This window comes from Drosophila nasuta, chromosome X (genome assembly GCF_023558535.2).
Source record: "Drosophila nasuta strain 15112-1781.00 chromosome X, ASM2355853v1, whole genome shotgun sequence".
Taxonomy (NCBI): Eukaryota; Metazoa; Arthropoda; class Insecta; order Diptera; family Drosophilidae; genus Drosophila; species Drosophila nasuta.
In genome coordinates this window covers 2,690,075-2,712,737 of record NC_083459.1, presented here as the reverse complement: position 1 = coordinate 2,712,737, position 22,663 = coordinate 2,690,075, and the positions used below count along the sequence as shown (strand labels likewise).

The 22,663-nt window shown below is 34.0% G+C and overlaps 2 protein-coding genes across 2 annotated transcripts; one reads left to right on the top strand and one right to left on the bottom strand.

Annotated features, from left to right (window-relative positions):
* Positions 1–673: 673 nt before the first annotated feature.
* On the bottom strand, positions 674–1,520 carry LOC132796255 (uncharacterized). The gene is made up of 2 exons (XM_060807351.1): positions 1,404–1,520; positions 674–1,344 (listed from the first exon to the last, which is right to left on the bottom strand). The coding sequence occupies exons 1-2, from the start codon at positions 1,431–1,433 to the stop codon at positions 979–981; spliced, it is 396 nt and encodes a 131-aa protein (XP_060663334.1). The 5' UTR covers positions 1,434–1,520; the 3' UTR covers positions 674–978.
* Positions 1,521–18,986: 17,466 nt separating this feature from the next.
* Positions 18,987–22,152, top strand: LOC132796018 (glycoprotein-N-acetylgalactosamine 3-beta-galactosyltransferase 1). Its single transcript, XM_060807028.1, has 4 exons — positions 18,987–19,524; positions 20,776–20,884; positions 21,008–21,289; positions 21,360–22,152. The coding sequence occupies exons 1-4, from the start codon at positions 19,181–19,183 to the stop codon at positions 21,537–21,539; spliced, it is 915 nt and encodes a 304-aa protein (XP_060663011.1). The 5' UTR covers positions 18,987–19,180; the 3' UTR covers positions 21,540–22,152.
* The last annotated feature ends 511 nt before the right edge of the window (positions 22,153–22,663 follow it).

Here is a 22,663-nt window from a genome sequence, read left to right as displayed (position 1 = left end):
AACTCATGTGTTTTCTTTTTCTTTGTTGTTATGTAGAAATGTTGTACACTTTCTTTAAGTGTGCCATTAAAAAGCATTAATAAATATCAGTTAAATAAATATGTGAATTATTGTTTTCTTTTACAATATAATTCTTCGTGTCTGTAATAATTAGATTTTCTTAAATATGAGTATGACTAATTTCAAAATTTAAATAAATAGAAACATTAAAAACACACACACACACACATTAAAGAAAGTTATAGCGGGTAGATAAGATCTTACAAATTATTATAACAAAAAATACTAAAAGATAATTTTGTATATTTGATGTAATTTGATGTAAGTATAATACAACATTGAAGCATTTTAGTTAAAATATACAAAAAATACAAAAAAAAATATGCCAAAAACCATATTTGGTATAGCAATATATGCATTTTTATATTTAGGGTATTTTATTAAAAAAATATGCAAAATTAATATACCGAATAAATACTAAAACTTGATAAAAAGCTCTATTTCGTATAACAGTATAGTTTGAAGTTTATTAAGCGGTATTTTATTTAAAATAGTCAATATTCATATACCGAAAATGTAAAATACCAAAATATACCAAAAGTTATATTTTGTATACCAATAAAATTTTAAATAAAAGTTAGCAAAATTCTAGAATATATATATTGTAGTACAGTTAATGAATCCGGCGATACTTTCTTCTGGTTTTTTTTCTGTTAGCACAAACATTAAAAATAGTATGACAACTTAGCTAATAAAAAGAACAATAGAAATTCACGGTGTACTCGAAAATAAAAACACAATTGTCAACAGAAGTTACTAACGTGACACGTAATAACAAGTTAGAGCCCTCGAATTGTGCGCTTCAGTCAGTGAAAAAAAAAATAAACAAGTTATTGCACAATTTGTAGACGAGTTTTGAGCATAATAAATGCGATATTCTTTGTAAATTTATTGAGCTTGATCTGCATCTGATACTAGCTAAGATTTATTGTACACGTATCCAATCTCCACGCTGCGCTTTGGCTCCGTGCGCAGCGTCAGGCACTGTAAAAGGAGGTATCCATAGTCACAGGGAGCCGTGGAGCTAACGCCATCGTATTGCGACATGCACTGCTGAAGGACGACCTTCTCTTGGGCATTGGCGTTGTCGCCGATGCGCTCCAGGCTCAGCTTGTTATCGTCGCCAATGTAATCCCTCAGCAGACACTTGGCATAGCACTTGATATTGGGAGCGACATTCTCGACGGGCGTATTGGGGGACAGTGCCTCCAATTCGGCATGCGTCACATTGTTGTCCTTGAGGCACATGTCGCCTGGTGGCTGACTGACTGCAACGCAAACTAGCTGCGAATATATTAACACAATTGAATTGAGCAGGCGATGAGTAAATCCTGTTGACTTACCGCTAAGAATATCAACAGTTGCAGTTGCATTTTGGATTATTTAGGTAGCTTTGGTATTTGGAGTGATCACGTGAGCAGTCGACGGATGAACTACTGATTATGAAATCATTCGCTGAACTATCTGATGTTTATACTTGATTCTCTCTTGCTCTGCGCTCATTAAGCGGCTAAACCAAAATGCGAGCGAGTGTGTTTAATTATTTCATCACTCTGATTAAAGCATGCACAACTTTTCAGTGACTTTGTAACACTATTTTAATATATAAAAATAATTTAACAATCTATTACAAAAATCAAATATATATATGTATATATATCTAATATGAAATGAACATAAAATTACACACAAATTTAATAAGTACAATATTTTTTAGATTCACAATTTATTTGAAATAATATTCCAAAATTGAACATATGTTTAATATAAATTAAATTAATACATAGTATAATAATAATATAATAAAATAATATTTATAATTTCTTTTCTAATAACAATATTTTATTAGATACACAACATATTTAAAATTGAAATAATATTGCAGTGTGTTAAATATGTATTTAATATATAATCTTAATTAATTTTCAAAATGTACTAATATTTCAGTTAATGATATTAGATATAAAACATATTTAAACTTGAAATAATTTTGTACAATTTAACATTAATTTAATAGAAAACACAAACAAAAACAATTTACACATTTACTAAGAATGATATTCATATCAATTTATGGACAATATTCAATATTTAAATTTGAAAACATAACACTATAATGAAGCTAAATACTTACTATGTTTTTTTACTTATATTCATTATCTATTTCCTTATAATTAAAAATAAGCATCTTATTTATTTATCATATAGCTTTAATGCGTTATTTGTTATAGATATTTATTATAATAGTAATTTACTTGATTTATTATGAAGCTGTAGGGTATCTGATAATCGAGATAATTTAAAACGTTTTAATCTTGCTTGCGTGATATTTTTATTTGATTGCTGCTATTATTTTATTCATTTTTTATGGCACTATTGTTGTTGTAGTTACATTGGCCCAAATCGTGCATTAAAATCTCTAAGCACATACAAAGTATATTCATATTTTTTATTTTTATGTATATAAGTACAATATTTAAGTTTATGAATTTTGAGATGAATACAACTCAAGGCTAGCCTCAAATTTGTATAAATAGTCATATATAAAAGTTCAAGTTCCTTGTAAAATGTTGCATGAAATTTCTACTAAGAGGTAAAGAAAAAAAAAACAAGTAAAAAAGCTGCTAACCAGTGTGCTCGACTGCTAGATACCCAATACCCATTTTGAATAGAAGCAAGAGTATACTAAATTAATATACCGCAAAATATTAAAATATACCAACTATATTTGATGAAGTAGTACATTCGAAATATACCATATATCTAAAAATATACCAGACTGACCATTAATGCAATTACCGATTGCAGTAGCCGTTATTTGCTTACAAAAGTATTCCCTAAATAATAATAGCTTTACAATTTTCATCCGATCGATAAAAATATTATTGTTATTATTTTCTGTACAAAAAAAATAAAAATTTATCAAGGGCTATAATACTTCATTCAAAATATACCATAGATTATTTTATACCAGATTGTCAGCCAAAGCAACTGACAACCGATTGCAGTAGGAGTTTTTTGTCGCACAAAAGTATTTCTTAAATAACTTTTACAATTTTTATTTTAGGTATTATTAAAAAGTGTAGCTTCAAAATTACACTTGTTATTTGACTTTCTTCAATTTGCGGGAGCGGAAGACGGCATTAAAAAGATATGAATTAAACGTGATCTACGCGCAAACATAGCTAGTGCTATAGATAATTATTTCTCTATCTCTTAGAATCTCGTAGATCTACGAATGTAGACAAGGTAATATCATCTTGGCTGTTAACGCTGATCAAAATTATATATACTTTATCGGGTCCTTCTCCCTATTCCATACATTTCCTGCATGCACAAAGTTATAATACAAATAGGAAAGTTTTGGGAGTATTCCTAGCATATATTGAAACAAGCTGAGATGTATGACAATTTTGAATAGCCCAAACACAAGGCTTAAGCAAATATATGCGGTCAACTGAGCGCGTTGTGAGTCAGACATTGTGATTATTTCAGCTAACCAATTGTTAAAATTATGAGCAATTAACTAACAAATACTCAGCTTAACCGGGAGCATTGCTGCGTTAAATTTATATAAGTATATTTTTATTTCGACAAAGTTTATTTTATAGTCGGCGTAAAATACTGAAAACTTCTTAGATTTTAATAAATTAAAAATATAATACAAATTGAAAGTTTGTTGTTTCTCTTCGAGAAGTTTTGTTTTATTCAATAGTTTGTTATATTTTGTTTTTGGTTTTTTATCCATTATTTTATTTTACTTGGATTGAATCAAGAAATTGCAGCGCAAGGCACCAAAATCTTATTGAATTGTAAAGTCTGGTTTGGATTTTTTTGAGGTGTGTATTCAATTCATTTCAATAAAGCAGAGCCTGTAATCAATGTTAGATATAATCAAAGACTATTGATAATAGAAATTAATGTACATATAATAATGTCACAATTAAATTTGTAATTTGACCTTTTATTATGTTGAACAAAGTTTATCTTCGATAAGCTGTTCCTGCATACCGTTTCTTATATGGAATATGTGTAAGGCTTTCCAGATCAAAAATAAGCTCTCAATCTAAATTTTGTTAGTTAAAAAATATACTATTTTTTTGTAATCGAGTGTTGCAAACTTTGTTCTGAAGTTTCACTCTCTGCTGTCTTATAGTTTTATTCTTTAGACAGTCAATGAATGGGTGAGAAGTTAGAGTCACGATAAATAAATAAATATATATTGAAATTCATAAAATGATTCAAAATGATTACCAAAACTTCGAATTTCGACAGGGAATGCAATCAAAATATGTGATGTCAACTAATGAGATGAGATTATTATCAATAAAATAAATGAGTACAATTAAATTGAAAATGAATATGAAAGTCTATCAGTGGCAACATAGAACAATATGCTTGTAAATCTAATTTATTTTGTCGTAGCATCGATAGATCAAGGTGCATATTATATTCTTAACAGCGATCTATTGCGTCAAAACTTCTTTTCCGCTTTGTAACTTTAAGTTTCTATACAAATTTCAATTAGTGATTAAATATAGTTAGAGGAGCAATTGTATAACGCTTAATATACACAGAGATTTGTTTGAAAAGAAAGCAAAGCTTGCGCTAGCCAGAATTGAAATTTGCGGTCAATTTTGATGCCATTAAAAAGCAACTGGCAAATTGCAAAATTGCTAAACAAATAGCAAACGAAGCGAAGGGGCAGGGGAAGGGGAAGGGGGGTGGATAGTACATGTCGGATGTGGAATGTTGAACTAATAAAGCCCATTGCGCAGAGCAAATAAAGTGGCAGACAGATGGCATACAGAGGACTTGGAGTTGAAGTTGAAGTTGGAGTTGAAGTTGCACTTCCAATGCCTGACGGTGGACAAATAGAAGAAATGGAAGGATTTTTCTAAGGCAGGGGTGAACGGGCGAGCGACAACGGCAACGACAACAACAACGACAACGGGATATGGGCATTGGCATTGGCAATGGCAAAAAACCGCAAATTTCAATTTTCCAAGCAAATCATACGTAAACTTTTCGACTGCGAGCGAGGCAATGTAATCAGCCGAGCAGTTGACTTGGCCTTTCATCAGCACACACACATATACTTTATACACACATGTGTGTGTGTGTGTGTGTGTGTGTGTGTGTGTGTGGCAGGACTTGGTCGACTCCTTGGCGACAAAAGTTTTGTTGGCCAATCAAGCAGAGCCAAAGCCGGCCAAGCCAAAGCAAATGGAAAGACAGCTCGACAAGTTTTAAGTAAATCTAAGCAAAATTACAAATTATGCAGAGAAGCTGGCGCTGCAACCGAGCTCAACGAAATATCCACACAGACCGAGCGGCAGACAGTCAGGAAAATGCAGAAAAGTGGGCGTTGCGAAAATTGCTTGGCAAATTGAAGGGTCAGCAAATTGATCCTTTGGCTGTGAAATGCGGCAAATAGTTGTTGGGACGGACGCTAACGAGAATGCGGCGGGGGTGTAAAAACATCAACCGGACAAAGTGCAGCGGGTAATCGTGTCCCTAATGCAATTATGAGACCCACAAAACAGTCCTTCCACACACACGGACACACACACACACACACAGTCCAGTAAACAACCCACAATGCACATAATTGACAATGCAAATTTAATAAACATTTGCAAAACTTGTAATCGAATTAGCCCCGAAAAACGAAAAATGCTCATAATAAGTATACGCTCCGTATACATCGAATAGGGCGTCGTTGCTGTTGTTGTTGTTGTTGTTGTTGTTGCTGCCTTCGTCCTGGCATTTGGCTTATAATTCAATTTTAGCTACTGCCAACAAACCACAAAACAGTTTCAGCACTTATGCACCAGCTAAGGATTCGGTTTGGCTTTGCCTTCCCTTTGCTGTTGCCTTTGCCTTTCGATTTTCAACTTGGACTCGAGCTTATGTTTCGGTCTCGAGTTTGTGGCTGGCTTCTGAGTGAGAATTGTGCTCGGTTTCAGGGTACAAATTACATACTATCGTAACGTATCGTAGAGAGGGCGTCCATCCCGTAATCCCGTCTTCGTGTCCCTTTCGCCCATCGCACATCGCATATAAACTTTGCGACTTCATTGCGGTCAAGCAAAACAGTTGACTCCAGACCGTTTTTAACCATTGCAATTCTGGAATAGAAACACCAACAGCACCATCAACAACACCGCACTGGGTGGAACGACCTAACCACTGAGACGTGCCTTAACTTATAAAATATTGCAAGTGCAGTTGCCAATTGCACGGCGCCGAAAGATTAACAATCGAGCGTCGCGATGCTTCTCGAATACCCTTTCTTCTCAAGACTGTAGAAGCATTTGAGATGTTCGATTAATGCATAATTTAATATGTTTTATGTTGTAAATGTGGCCATATTATATATATCATTTTAAGCATAAAAAAAGAGACCATATTTAGTTTTGAATATCCCTTTCTTTGTTGTATGGTCACACGTAATCTTTGCTCTCTCTTCGTCTGTAAGAACAATTAAGAAGGTGAGTGTGCTCGACTGTAAGATACCCGCAACCCCGTTTTCACTAAAAACAAAACGGTATTATTTTAAAAATATACTAATTTAATGCACAAAAAATACCAAAGTATACCGAAGGCTATATTTGGTATAAAAATATACCATTTACTTCAAAATATGCCGAGCAAATGTTCAGGAATGATAGATTACGCTTGCTATTCGATTTTGTTCTAAATTTTTGGCAAAAATCTAAATGAAACTTGATCAGCGTCAGCTGCTGAGACGATATAGCCATGCCCGTCTGTCTGTCCGTTCATCCTCATGAACACCAAGATCTCAGAGACTATACAAGAGAGTTGTTTTCAACATCACTTTTTATGTTTGCACGCAGATTAAACTTGTTTTGACTTTTCGCCACGCCCACTTCCGCCGCAAATCGAAAAATATTGAGTATCAAGTGAAATATTATATATGTATATATATGTTATATTATTTACAATAATAATAATAGTCTTTATGATTACTGGATGGTTGGTTGATTTTGGTTGCGATCAGATACAAATTGTAAAAGTTATTCAAAAAATACTTTTGTATAGTCAAAAACGTCTTCTTAATAGGGGCCTTAGTTGCTATGGCTTGCAATCTGGTAAATTTTACATGTAGTACTATATCAATATACCTAACAAATGGCTTAGTATATTTTCAGTATTTTTGTGGTATATTAATTTGGAATATCTACCACCCCACTGTTTGGCTTTTATTCAAAATGTAGCTTTCTCACTTGCTTAAAATTAATTTACAATGTTAATTCATTCTTTTTATCTAATTAATTAAGTGATATTCCGAATTAAATTTTAATTGATTCAGATTCCAGTTAATTTGAAATTTTGAAATAATTGTTGTTCAAGTAAAGTCATTATAAATATAAATCAAAAACATCTAAATCATTGATTTGATTTAAATGCGTTATATTTTGAATTAACATTGAGCTAAATGCGATAAGAGAGAAATGCAATTTTATTACTACATAATATAATAGTTTTTATATTGTATAAATGACATATTATGCCTAAGATATTTATATTTTAATGTGGCTATTGCAAACATACATATGTATTAAATTTATACTTAGTATTTCATCAAAGCATACTTTTAGGCTTCGTATTTTATTTCAATTTTATTTTTTATTTCATGGCATACATTTTGAATTTATTGAATAACTTTTGCAACAGCGAAATTTGTGTCACTAAAAACATATTTTAATATGTGAGATTTCAATTTAAGTGTTCATCAATAATTGTTGATAATATTATAATATATGCAATAGATATTTAATTGGAATAATAATCTTTTCATCCACCATTTTTGTATTTTATTGTTTAAGATAAATTGCCTGCAAAATGAAAGTCGATGTGGAGTCAGAGCTAAATAGCTTTTGATGTATGCAATTTGATCAGAGTAGCATTTAATTAGATTGCGAATAGTAATTAGTAATAATATCTGCAAGAGAGAGAGAGAGAGAGAAAGAGAGTGAGAGAGAGACAAGTTCATCTTTTGTAAGCTGCGTTACAATCCAAATGACAGAGTAATGAGAACTTTCTGCTGGAAGTGAGTGCTTAAGAGGCCACACAGTGCCACTTGTCGTTGGCTCTCCCAAGTGGTTGCGATTTTGGGGGCTCTTGGATTTTGTGCGGCTCACAGGCCAAAGGGGCGCCACCTGTTGTCTAGCGGGGAGGGGGAAGCACTCGACATTAAGATGCTGGCAATGTGTAATAATAACTGAAGCCTAGAGGTGGGGGTGGGGAAAGAGAGCAGAGACTGCGTCTCTCAAGCTGAGAGTGCGCTCTGACAGGACGCTGAGCTAGCAGCAGTCAAGAATGTGACAGCGCTGAGCCCATTTGACACAAGCATAATATAATAAAAACCGCAAACAAGTAATGCCATCCCAAGCCCCCCCGCCCCTTTCCCATCCCTTCCCACGCTTGGCAATGCAGCCATTCAAGTGGATCAGACGGAAGAGCTCCGCATCAGCGTCCAAGTGGAGTCCAAGTCAGCAGCGGATAACCACGAGAAGGAGAACGACCATGACTATGAAGTGTTCTCTTGGCTGTCGCTTATGCTTTTGTCCTTGTTCTCGTTCTCTGGTCTTCTGCTGGCTGCCGGCCCAGTCATGTTGTGGGCCTGCCTGTTATCCTTTTGGCGTGATTAAGCTACAAGTGCGTGACAATTTAATGCGACATTTATGCCCAAGACAAGAGATTATTATTGAAATCGCGCCAACGCCACAGCCAACGACATATTATTTATATAGAATCATAATAATAATAATAACAGCAACAACAACACAGATAATAATATCAGCGGGACAAGGACAACAACAATAACTGTAAATACGTGTTGAGGTTGCTTAACACCCGACTCGCAGCTTATTTATTTATTTTGCCATTTGACACCTAAGTGACACATTGCGTTTGACGCTCTGAGAGATATGAACACGAATTGTTGTGCAACAGGATAACGTCGCATCATCGCATCATCAGATCATCATCATCACTTCCCAGACACATCACATGATTCCATATTTATACAATATACATTTCCTGTGTCAACAAAATCCAATACTATTGATTTATTTACGGAAATTCTCTAGTTAAAGTGGTCAAGTTAAAGCTTATAAAATGGTAAACTTAAATGAGGGAATTTATTAACTTTCTCATTGAATGAACTCTTAGAACATTTTCTGCTTTTATTTTTAATGGTAATGTTAATTTTACAATACAATATTTTAACAAATGTTGCCAATAATCTTAAAGATGTTCAATCTTGAGGTGCAACAAATATATATTATGATTACATTTTTAAAGCGTACATTTCTTGGATTCAACATCAACAAAGGTCCCTAGGCAACAACTATTTTCTAGTTAAAGTGGTCAAGTTAAAGCTGTTAAAAGGGTAAGCTTTAATAGGAGATCCAATTTATTTTTAATGTTCATTTTATAATAAAAATTGTTGATGAAATATTGCCAATTATTTTAAGAGACGGACGGACAGACAGCCGGACGAACATGACAAAATCGAATCGGCTGATTAAGAATAGATATTCTTTTTGGGGTCGGATATGCCTCCTTGTCCGTTTCATATATAAAGGACAAAGTTATAATACTCTTCTATAACATAAAAAAGTTCTCAAATTCATCAATTAAGAATTTGGCTCTCATTTTTAAACTTTTAAACGTCGTTGTTACTTTGAAGAACATTTCGTCCTAAAAGTAAGAAAATGTAAAAATGAATTCTTCTAATTGACTTAAGAAATTTGTTCTGCGTGTATTAAATATATTACATAATTAAACGTTTCACATAGTTTCTCATTTACGCTTGCAGCAACTAACAAAATAAATCTGCAACAATTTGTGAAACTTGCTTCAGCAAAATGCGGCAGTAAATTATTTAGCTCTTAATTGTCTTTTAATTAAAGACTTGAGCTTATTGCCGCATCAACTTTTCAATTGTTGACAGAGGCTTTAAATGAACAGCTGCAAATGTGAAGAATTTATTTCCTAACTTTGATAATAGTCCTAATTGATTGGCCTTCAAGTGGCTGCAATTAATGCAAAATTCTTTGAATGCTCAGCATTCACATAAAGTTAGCAATAATTTTTTTTTTAATTTTGGCATTTGATTTGTCTAATTATGACTTGCATCTTCACAGATTGAATGATAACTTGAGCTTAACCTAAAGATGTGTCGAGCTTTTTACTTTTATGTTAAGTGCTGCATTCAATTGTTCTATTGTGAAAAAGCCGTGCAGAAAAGCAATAAATGAGATTTAGAATTTTTCATTTATTTTTTAGACTACATTTTTATTGAAAAAATTTCGTAATCGATATATTTCAACTTAAAAGTTTATTATCATAATTTCAGATACAGTAAATAAAATAAATGCATATTTAAAAAAATTGTTTGATGTTTATTTTTTATTTACTTTAACTAGTTTGTAAAACATATTTCCAAATTAAAGTAAGTAATTTGCAAAATAAATATAAAAATTAAAAATAAAATAAATTTCACAAGATTGATGGTCAGTATTTTTTCTAATTAAAAAAATTCTTTTTTAAAAGTGACATTTTCTGATACAGTAAAGAAATAAAAAGTACAAAAAACTATTGATTTATTGTATTTATTTTTAAATATTTTGTAATAGTTTTTTTTTTAAGTTTAATATTTTCTTATTATGAATTGTATTTTCATACTAGATATAAGCAAAATGTTTTAGTATTTCTTCAGTATATAATTAGGGTATTTTTTTTTTCAAAATTCAGGTATAGAAAATAAACAAATATAAGAAATGGACAAAATTTTGTAGTAATTTTTGCGTATAGTATATTTTTGTACATTTTATACTATATAATCAAAAATATTTAAGCATTTTAGTATATATTTAGTATATTTTTCGTATTTTTTAGTTAATTACTTAAACTGTTCTATAATAAATTTTGCTTTTAAAGATTTATTTTCTAGACTTACAATTTCACTGTTGTTATTTTGTGGTTGGTTAGAAATACTACAATTAAATATTCAATATTTTAAATTCAATAAAAATAACTATCACCAATTCTATGCTAGGTGAAAATATTTGTTTAGCTGTTTTTGATTGATAGCTGAATTTATTGTTGGGTGGCTTTTAATGCGAAATTGAATTGCATTCATTGTCGTCCGTGTGGTCGCCTTTGGACAATGAAATCTGTGCGCTTCACTTGAACACATGGCCAGCTAGGTAAGTTGGCTGACGTTTTTGCCTTCTTGGCTCAAATGCCAATTTCTCTTCAACCATAAAAAAGTGGCTTTCTTTCTTTGGTCTGTTGAATTAAAATCGAAATCATAACATGTCAACACATTCACATTTTGTAATGCAGCAAACTAACCAAAAATAATAAAAGCCAGCTGGCGGTCAGTATAAAATGGTCGAGCGGTGATTGAAGGGATGAGGGACAAGGACAAACAGGGCTAAAAATGCAAATGCAAATGAATGAAGTAAGAGAAGGACGAGATGAAGGAGGCATTGGACACATTTTAGACGTATCTGACTGAACAGGTGTGCCAGTTGCTGTTTGCCACACACATAAAAACTATGCAAAGAACAGCTTCCCCCTCTCTCTTCCTGCCTTTCTCTACCCGTTCTCTCTCGTTTTCTGTGTTTGTTGGCGGTATAAAAACATAATAACAAAGTTGGCGCGTTGCTTTTATTGCCTCTTGGTTGCGTTTGGGTTTGTGGCAGTAAAAACTATTTACACACATCCAGCACACCTACAAGCACACACACACACATACACCTAGAGAGAGAGAGACACACACACACATTGGTAGTGCAGCAGAAGAGACACACCAAGAGCATAATGTTTACAAACAAAATGCCAATGGACACAGATGCCATGGAGTGTTGTCATATCACTGCTAAAGTTACCGCATGGCGCTGAAAAGTATGCAACGTCGACACAGGCAGTTGTGACAGGGGCAAGGGGCAGGGGCAGGGGCAGGGGCAGGGGCAGCAACTGTGCTGTGGCAGTCTCGACTGTAGTTGGCACTGTGGCTGCAGCAAAGGCGCATTGCCCGTTAGCGTTTTCATTTCAAATTCAAATGCTGTTTGCATAAAAAACGAGGCAAAGACGTCACGTTCTGCTGCCTGCTTCCTATGCCCCATACTGCCACTTGCCACATGCCACACGCCACACGCCACACGCCAGACAGCAGACACTGCTAACTGCTGTCCCACTGTGCGGTGGTCCAAAAAATTATTATGAGTGACTGAGGTGCCCGAACAGACGGACAGACAGAAAGTGAGACAAAATGAGAGAGAGAGAGAGAGAGAGAGAGAGAGAGAGAAACGGACAAATACTCTTTCTAAAACATGTCAAGTGACAATAACAACAAAGCGCTGAAGTAGCAATGACAATGCAGTGGACAAGCGATGAAGAGGGGAAGGCAAGGAAGAAGGGGATAACGGAAAGCAACGGTCTTCGGCCTTTGGCATTGCACTATTGTTTGCTAAGTCGTTGGCCGCCAGAGGGCGCTGCATGGTCGCGAGTCAAAATCGAAAATGAAGCTGGAATTGCCAAAGATGCGATTTTGGGGGGTAACACAACAGCTGTCATCGACGAGAGAGAATGAGGTAGAAAGATAAAAAGAAAGAGAGAGAGAGTGAGAGAGCGATTGTGTGTGTGTGTGTGTGTGTGTGTCCGTTGCATGTCCTGCGTCTGTGTTTGGTTAAATGGATTGTTTACTTTGATTACAAAAATATGGCAAATGTTTGCACGTTTGATGTCTCACTGCATATGTGTGTGTGTATGCGTGTGTGTGTTTGTTTGTGTCAGTGTGTTTGTCTGACTTTCTGCCAGCTAGAGATGGACAAACAACGTGACATAATTGCTGAAACTATCGGCAAAAGCATCGCATACGAATATCACCTAAATATCAATGTTTTCCTTTTTTAGGTTATCAATAATACCAAGAGTCCTTTTAGAATATTTAAAATTTATTTAACATTCAATTTATTTCTAAGGATATGCCATAAAACGCTGAATTAGGAACAACAAATTATTTGACATAAATTATATGCAAGTATATAAATAAATTGTGGCTTTAACTTTACTAAATTGCTTTTAATTTAAAGCTCACAAAATATATGTAATGCTGTTACACAATATTTATATAAATATTAAAGTAAATTTTTCTTGTTTTCTTTTTCAAACTATCAAATGTAAAGATTCAATTAAATTTAACTTACATTTTTTTATTAGATTTCGCATTAATAAATATATTTGGATGCTTCTCTTTTTGAATTCGAAGCTTCAAGTATTAATAATTCATTTTATTTTCTTTAATCTGTAAAATAGATATATTGGAAAGAGATTGCTAAAAAAGATACCACTTATAAAGAGATGTTAAATTTTTGATTATTTTTCGCATTAATACATATATTTCGATGCTGTGCTGAAACTATATAAAATATAATTCTAAGTTACAAATATTAATTAATAACAGTAATTGAATTTTTAGAGATGCAAATAAGTGGAAAAAAGACTTCTTAAAAATGTAAATGAACAGTGACTATTTCATATCGTGGTTAGGATAATACTTTTTTGTATCACTATTTAAATAGAGGTTTTAAGTATGCCACAAAAGTTGCAAGTCTTGTAGAATCAATCGCTTGCTATAAATCTGATTATGCTTGATCACGATGCCAACTCTAGTGGACTAACTGCAGTGCCAACGCCACTCAAACACTGTGCAAAAGAAATGGCAAAGGGACAGTGATGAAGAGGAGTGCAAAGAGGATGGACCATAGAGGAAGTGGGGGAAGAGCGAAGGGAAAGACAAATGCCGTTTGATGCTGCGCGCTTGTAAAATCTGAAAGCTAACATTATTGCAAAAAATCTGCTGTTATACATTTGACTTTGGTTTATTTTTATGAATTTTCTGTGCAGTCGCCAGACACGACGACAGACACGACAGACAAGCTCCCCAATCTCTTTCTCTCTCGCTCTCTCCCTCAATCGAGAGGTAACCCAAAATGGTTTCCCTCTTTTTGTCCACATATTTCGTTTCTGTTTTTTTTTTTGTGTGGAGGGGATTTAACTGTAGGGCAGGTGGTTGGAATAACAACAAAGGATTGAGAGTTGAACGCAGAGAGGATATTCAACTGGACTGAGTGTATTTTTTAGTTGATTGTTGAATGGCGAACGCCGCAGCGTTCGAATGGAATACTTTATGACCTGTTTCAAATGCCTCACGGAGAAATTGTTGAAAGAAATATCAATACGCTAAATAAAGTTAAAGATAAGAAGCTAAGCGGAAGACAGACTTTGAGAACTTGCTGATAACTTGGTGGAAGTTGCAGCAAGATAAAATTGAGAGGAAAGAGATAACAAAACATTTATCGGAAACAATATTTTTAGCAGACACTTTCTTCATTCGAAAAGGAACTCTTCTGCTATTTATTTCATGAATCCAGTTCAAAGTGTTAAATTTTTCATGCCATCAGTGTAATTAGTGTCTGTTCATATATTTGCATTGCATTGCAAAGTTAATCTACAAAATACGAGAAAAAAAGAGGTGCAAACAATGAGTTCATTTTGCATATATGCAAATTGCATTGACCACGCCCACTTTGCCAAATAGTTTGAAATGCCTCAACTAAGCGCTCTATTTGCCTATGCATAAATGTATACACACACACAGACACATTTTTTTCTTTCCATTTTTCGCCTAGCACATTTTATTTTATTAATGCGAATTTGTTTGCGAGATTGGGGGGAGAGAGAGAGAGGGAAGCGAAGTCGAGCTGAGGATGTGCCCAGGACGCTATTATTGCAGCTATTTGTTAGCACACGAGTTGCCCGAGCGACAGGCGTCCCAGTGTGTGTGTGTGTGTGGGGGGACCAAAAGGGGCCTCTAGAGGTTGGATAACGGGGCGTATGCGCTATATGCTCGTATAATTATTCTCGCGCTCGGCGGTCCGCCCAGAGACGACGACCACATGTCGCTCATGATTAATTGAAAGATTCTCTCAACTGTTTCGGTTTTGTTTGTCCTTTCATTTTTTTTTAGTCTCCCTCTCTATATCATTTGTGTTTTTTTTTTTCCTTTTATTTTGTATGTGTTGCTGGAGTTCGTGTGGCGTTTTGATAAATTGAAACAGCCTTCAAATTTCAACAAATTTCTACGATTGTCGAGCGGTTTGCATGGCGAATGTCAACATCAAGGACCGTCAGCCACAACTAAGGCACACTGTGACAGCAACAGCAACAGCGACAGCTGCTGGACAGGATTAGCATATGGAAAGCGCGGGCCAATGAACTTTTCACGCCCTCTGACAATATCAATCAGTCACAAACTAGTCGTATTCAAAGTTTCCTTGGGCAGTAAAATATTTGCGTATTATTTAAATTAATTGCTCTCGTTGTAACTAGCTATAAATGATTGCAGCAAATTAATTTCGCAAAGATAAGCTTTATATTTTTTTTTACTATTCTGTGGAAGCTTACAAAATTTCAATTCTCTTAAATTCAAAACATTTGGAAATTATAATTATATTTTTGATCTTTGAAGAGTATTTTAAAAAATCACTTTTACTTTCATTTACCTATTTTAATAAGATAAAAAATTAAAATATATTTTTTACACTAATGAATTATGGAGCAGTTTAAATTTGTGAGCAATCGAAGTAGTTTTTATTTTTAGTCGAGTTTATTTAGTTATGTGTGCTTCGAACAACTTAATTTTAACTATTTGGAAAAAAATTACTTTAAGAATGCATAAAATTTTATTTTTATACCCGATACTCATAGAGTAGAAGGGTATTATAATTTGTGCCGGCAGGAAATGTATGTAACAGGCATAAGGAGGCATCTCCGATCCCATAAAATATATATATTCTTGATCAGCGTCAAGAGTCGAGATGATATAGCCATCTGTCTATCCGTCTGTCCGTTCGTCCGTCTTGATCTAAGAGCTAAAAGAGATTTATTTTTCTACTGTCTACTTTTGCCCCCGCAAATCGACAACAATAAAAAAACAAGCGTCATTTAAAACTAATGTCTCGAATTTCGACACACACAATAATAACTACTGTATTTATGGTTGCGATCGGATAAAAAATGTAGAAGTTATTTAAGATATTCTTTTGTATGGAAAAACGTTAACTTTTTACGGGTCTTATTTGCTTTGAACTGACAGTCTAGTATTTTTTGTGCTCTATAGTATATTTTCAATGTAGTATTATATCAGAATACCAAATTTAGCCTTTGGGATATTTTTGCACTGCTTCTTTGCTCTTACTCAACATGTTGCGGGTATCTCACAGTCGATCACACTCGATTGTAGCTTTATTACTTGTTTTAATGTAGTACTTCTATGGTATATTGTTAGTTTTTTTGCGTTATATTAATTTTGGTGTATTTTAAGTTGTTTTGATTTTATTAAAAATGGGTAGCGGGTATCTTACAGTCGAGTAAACGCAACTGAAGCTTTCTCCCTTGTTTTTTATTAAAATTGAAAAAATGTTAAATCTAATTTTTATACCCGCTACCCATAGGAAATGTATGTAACAGGTTGAAACAGGCATCTCCGACCCTATAAAGTATATACATATATTCTTGATCAGCGTCAACAGCCGAGACGATATAGCTATGTCCGTCTGTCCGTCCGTCCGTCTGTCCGTCTGTCCGTATGAACACCTAGATCTCAGAGACTATAAGAGATAGAGCTATAATTTTCGACAGCATTTGTTATGTTTGCACGCAGATCAAGTTTGTTTCAAATTTTTGCCACTCCCCCTTCCGCCCCCACAAATCAAAAAAATCGAATAACAAGCGTAATTTTCAAGCTGGAGCGAATTTTGGTGTATACAATAATAACTATATTAGTTGTTATTACTGAACATTTGATTGCGATCAGAGAAAAATTGTGGTAGTTATTAAAGAAATACTTTCTATGTGTTAGGGCTCTTAGTTGCTTTGGCCGACAATCTGGAATATTGTGCCGTCTATGGTAAATAAATGTGGTATTATATCGATATACCAAATACAACATTTGGTATATTTTTAGTATATATGTATTTTCGATATATTTTGATAAAATACCGCAATGTTTTGCTTTTATTAAAAATGGGTAGCGGGCACATTCGACTGTAACTTTCTTACTTGTTTATCTAGATTTTTATCTCTCATGTGTAGGAGTGATTGTTAACAACTTTGTTATATGATAACTAAAGATGTGTTTGCTTGAACACTTAACACATTTATCAGCAGTTGAAAGTGAATTGCTTTCGTTGATAAAGAAAATTTAAGTATTCTGACTGGCCGAAGAATGTTTATACCCGCTACCCATAGGGTAGAAGGGTATTATAACTTTGTGCCGGCAGGAAATGTATGTAACAGGTAGAAGGAGGCATCTCCGACCCTATAAAGTATATATATTCTTGATCAGCGTCAACAGCCGAGACGATATAGCCATGTCCGTCTGTCCGTCTGTCCGTCTGTCCGTCTGTGTGTCTGTCCGTCCGTCCGTATGAACACCTAGATCTCAGAGACTATAAGAGATAGAGCTATAATTTTTTTTCGACAACATTTGTTATGTTTGCACGCAGATCAAGTTTGTTTCAAATTTTGCCACGCCCACTTCCGCCCCCGCAAAACAAAAAAATCGAATAACAAGCGTAATTTTAAAGCTAGAGTTCCGAATTTTGGTATATATAATAACTACTATAGTAGTTATGATTTCTGAAAATTTGGTTGCGATCAGATAAAAATTGTCGAAGTTATAAAAGAAATATTTTTGTATGGGCAAAAACGCCTACTTACTAGGGGTCTTAGTTGCTTTGGCTGACAATCTGGTAAATTGTGCCGTCTATGGTATATTTTGAATGCGGTACTATGTCGATATACCAAATATACCATTTGGTATATTTTTAGTATTTTTGCAGTATATTCGGTATATTTTAAGAAAATACCGCAAATTATATTTATTTTATTCAAAATGGGTAGCGGGTATCTCACAGTCGAGTACACTCGACTGTAGCTTTCTTACTTGTTATACCCGCTACCCATAGGGTAGAAGGGTATTATAACTTTGTGCCGGCAGGAAATGTATGTAACAGGTAGAAGGAGGCATCTCCGACCCTGTAAAGTATATATATTCTTGATCAGCGTTAACAGCCGAGACGATCTAGCCATGTCCGTCTGTCCGTCTGTCCGTCTGTCCGTCTGTCCGTCTGTGTGTCTGTGTGTCTGTCCGTCCGTCCGTATGAACACCTAGATCTCAGAGACTATAAGAGATAGAGCTATAATTTTTTTTCGACAGCATTTGTTATGTTTGCACGCAGATCAAGTTTGTTTCAAATTTTTGCCACGCCCACTTCCGCCCCCGAAAATCAAAAAAATCGAATAACAAGCGTAATTTTAAAGTTAGAGTTGCGAATTTTGGTATATATAATAATAACTATAGTAGTTATGATTCCTGAAAATTTGGTTGCGATCAGATGAAAATTGTCGAAGTTATTAAAGAAATACTTTTGTATGGGCAAACACGTCTACTTACTAGGGTTGTTGCTTTAGATGACAATCTGGTATATTGTGCCGTCTATGGTATATTTTGAATGCGGTACTATATCAATATACCAAATATACTATTTGGTATATTTTTAGTATTTTTGCAGTATATTCGGTATATTTTGAGAAAATTATCGCAAAATATATTTCTTTTATTCAAAATGGGTAGCGGGTATCTCACAGTCGAGTGCACTCGACTGTAGCTTTCTTACTTGTTTTTTTTATCTTGGTTCCTGTTGAGATTCCGAACAAGTTGAATACTAATTGCTCACTTGGAAATTAGGAAAAAGATGTGGTGACACCATAAATGCATTAGCTGTGCCCTAGCATCCGTAGTTTCGCAATGTCCGCGCACCACATCACATTCGAGGTGGAACCTCAAGAGCAGCAGCAGCTGGGTCATTTGGCCAAGAAACGCGATGATCTGCAGCTGTTTCTCCTCGGCTCGAGACCGAGTGTGTATCGGCTGTCGAGGCGCCACTTGCTGCTGACGGCCTTGCTTTGTGGCACAGCGTTGATTCTGCTCTATGCCTACGGCGATGTAGTGATGCTGACCGCATTGAGGATGCGGGAGAATGGTGGACAGGACAATCAGGTGACTAACGAACCGCTTGCCACGCAACTGGAGCGTGAAGTGCGTGTCGCCTGCTTTGTCCTGACTACGCCCAAGTATCACAAGTCTCGGGCGGTGCACATACAGCGCACGTGGGGCAAACGTTGCAACAAGATCTACTTTATGACCTCGCAACCAGATGACGAGCTCGAGACCATCATTCTCACCAAGCCCGACAAATACGAGGTGCTGTGGGGCAAAACGAAGGAGTCCTTCACCTACCTCTATGAGCACAAGCGCCACGAGTTCGATTGGTTCATGAAAGCCGACGACGATACGTAAGTTAATTTCCCTTTTATTTTTGTTTGTGGAAAAAGTGAAAAATTCGATCAAATTTTCATTATTTTGAATTGGTTATTTTTTAGTAATTGTTTATTTAATTAAATTTTTATTTATCTTTTTACTTTGTAATATATTTATTTATTTTAATTTGTTTACTCACTTATGGTTTTATGTATTTCATTTTTATGTTTATGTATTTATTTTGTAATTTATTTATTTACTTAGTTTTTCTTTATAAATTTTTATGTTCATTAATGTGGTAGTTATCTTAGAACTATATATAAACTATACTTTTCGACTACAGGACGACAATTGTATTTGCTGAGAAACAAAAAATATATTTCAGGACAAAGTGAACTTATTGCGAACGAATTATACTATATATTGTTTGGTTTAAGACTACTTTATAAGTAAAGATTATGAACTTTGGAATAAGTATCGATTATAAGTGAATAGTTTATACAGAAGAAAAGGAACAAATTCTTAAAACACAGAACAATTGTGAAAAATGCCAAATACTCAAAATAAGTCCAAGACTACTAGATTTTGGTTTTAAAATTGTGGAATCCATCGAAAATCCGCTAATGTTTTTATCTAGCCTTGAGTATTTTCGTTCATAACTCACTAAGTTGAGTTGTCGCAAACAATTATTCATTGTTGTTCTTTAAAAAGGGAGGTCCTGGTCCTGATGAGTATTTCGTAGGAATTAACAACATTCAACTGAGCGCTAATTAAATAATAAAATGGCAAAATAAAAAAATAGTAAAACGAAATAAAAAAAAAATGTAATGCAATACTTTTTTGATTTCATTATAATACGAGTTTTGCGTTTAAAACTATACGATTTTTTCCTCTTTATCAACTGTGCTTCAAATAAAGATGTGTTTTTTTAACATTGAGATTTTTAGACCAAAATTCTTAGTACTAAGATGAATTTCTTGATTTTAGAACTCTTTTTTTCCGGAGTAGATAAATTTAAATAATTTATCTCTTTTTGAAATATATCATCTTTTCTTACGAAAAATATATTTACCGAACCCTAGTATATATTGAAAAGTTACTTATTTCTAATTTATTACTTATTTCAATAAAAAATTTATTTAAGATTTTTTTTTTCTTGCTATTTGCTTTAAGGGTAAAAGTAGAACAATTAAATGGTACCGAAACAGAATTAACAAAATACAATTTTTTGGGGTCTCTGACAAATTTTTAGAAATTTTTTTTATTATTCATATTTACAATTTCAGATATGTTTTTGTAGAGAACTTGCGTCATATGCTTTATCCTTATTCGCCTGATGAGCCCATTTATTTTGGCTTCAACTACAAGCTTTTCAATGTAGAAGCGAAGAATGCGGTAAGTTGACAATTCAAAACCATTGCGAGCTCTTCTCGTATTGCGATCAACAACAACCACTTTCTCCCTCTCCCTCTCTCTCTCTTTCTATATCTTTTACCTCCGTGAATATTTCTCTCTCAGAGCTACATGTCAGGTGGCAGCGGTTATGTGCTCAGTCGAGAGGCGTTGCGTTTGTTTGTGCATGGATTGAATGACAGCAGCAAGTGCCGGCCAGAGGATGATTCTGCCGAGGATGTGGAGGCCGGAGCTTGTCTCTTTAAAACGAATGTGGCCGCCGGCGATTCACGCGACGACAAATTGCGTAATCGATTCTATCCCATGATGCCATATTCAAGCTTAATGTCAAAGTACAATGGAATGGATTTCTGGCTTTTTAAATATGCCTACTACAATCCACGTGCAGTGAGTCCCAATTTAATCTTCATTCTCTCATTTTTTAGTCTACTTATTTGTTTTATTCCCTCTACACTAGTGTATGGACTGTCTCTCCGAGTATCCGGTGGCCTTTCATTACGTTGAGCCTCGGGAGCTTTATTCCTTCAATTATCTCAGCTATATGTTTGATTTATTTGGGCGACAGCCCACTGTTGAGCATCTTCCAGCGAGGATTCCACTCGGTCAAGTCATCATTCCTCCCTCGGACAATAGATAACATTGTACAAATCTTTATGTTTCTTTTTTTTTTCTTTAATTTTTAAATTTATTTATTACAAAACTAATTAAATTAATATAGAACTTTTACTATAGGAGTTTAGGAGTTATTGAAAATGCAGATTTCAGCTTCCTTGCTCTTTCCTATTAGATTTTGCAATGATAGATTAGTCTGTCAACAATAAGTGAGTGAACCAAAGAGCCTTAAGTCTATAAAAGAAAAAAAAAAACACAAATAAAGTTTTTATAGCAATTGAAACTATCTTGTACAAAAAGGTCAGCCTCCAAGCTCTTACCGATTGGACATTGCTTTGATGAATTAGTCAGTCAGTAAATAACTCAGTGAAAACAAAGAAACTACTACAAAGACTATTAACTATTAAATAGGTATGAAAAAAGTTTAGGAGATATTAAAATTATTTTGCTTATGAATTCCAGCCTCCTAGCTCTTACCGAATAGGCTGTGCGTTTTTATTTTAGTCAAAGATTGAGCAATTAAAGACAAAAAAACGTATTTTATTTATATATAAAAAAAACTCAAATGAAATTGATGAAGTAATGAATTATTTTATATTTGGTTTGTCAGTGATTGAGAGAGAGAAGATAAAAACTTCAAGTCTATTAAATAAAAAAGCAACACAAAAAAAAGTTTAGTAGTTGTTTAAATATTACTTTATATAAATATCAGCCTTATAGATCTAACCGATTAGTTAAGATTAGTTAAGTGAATGAAGTTAAGTAAATGAAATCAAAGAACTTTAAGTTTATTAAGTCAAAAAAAAAATACAAATAAATTTAAGGCAATATTGAATATATCTTTTACTAATACTTTAGCCTCCCAGTTTTATCTGTGCATTGATAGTTTAGTTTGTCAGTGAATGAGTAGGGAAATACAAAAAGCTTTGTATCTGAAAAAAGAATTCAAATAAAGTTAAATATATGTTTTTTATTATCTTAAATACAAATTTAAGCCTCCGATTAGACTTCGCGTTAATAGTCTGGCAATTCAATAAATTAAGTAATAACGTAATTATTTTAAATGATGTTATTAGATACACAAATAAAGTTTGGAGGTCTTTAAAACGATCTTGTATACAAAGTTCAGCCTCCTAGCTTTTACAATTT

What these genes read in the sequence shown, in the direction of transcription:
- LOC132796255 (XM_060807351.1), bottom strand. Translation starts at nt 1,433, where the DNA reads ATGCAACTGCAACTGTTGATATTCTTAGCG. An exon ending in AACTGTTGATATTCTTAGCG is followed by an intron (nt 1,345 to 1,403) that starts GTAAGTCAACAG and finishes ATATATTCGCAG; the next exon opens with CTAGTTTGCGTTGCAGTCAG.
- LOC132796018 (XM_060807028.1), top strand. Translation starts at nt 19,181, where the DNA reads ATGCTGACCGCATTGAGGATGCGGGAGAATGGTGGACAGGACAATCAG. An exon ending in ATGTAGAAGCGAAGAATGCG is followed by an intron (nt 20,885 to 21,007) that starts GTAAGTTGACAA and finishes TTTCTCTCTCAG; the next exon opens with AGCTACATGTCAGGTGGCAG. An exon ending in CCTACTACAATCCACGTGCA is followed by an intron (nt 21,290 to 21,359) that starts GTGAGTCCCAAT and finishes CCTCTACACTAG; the next exon opens with TGTATGGACTGTCTCTCCGA.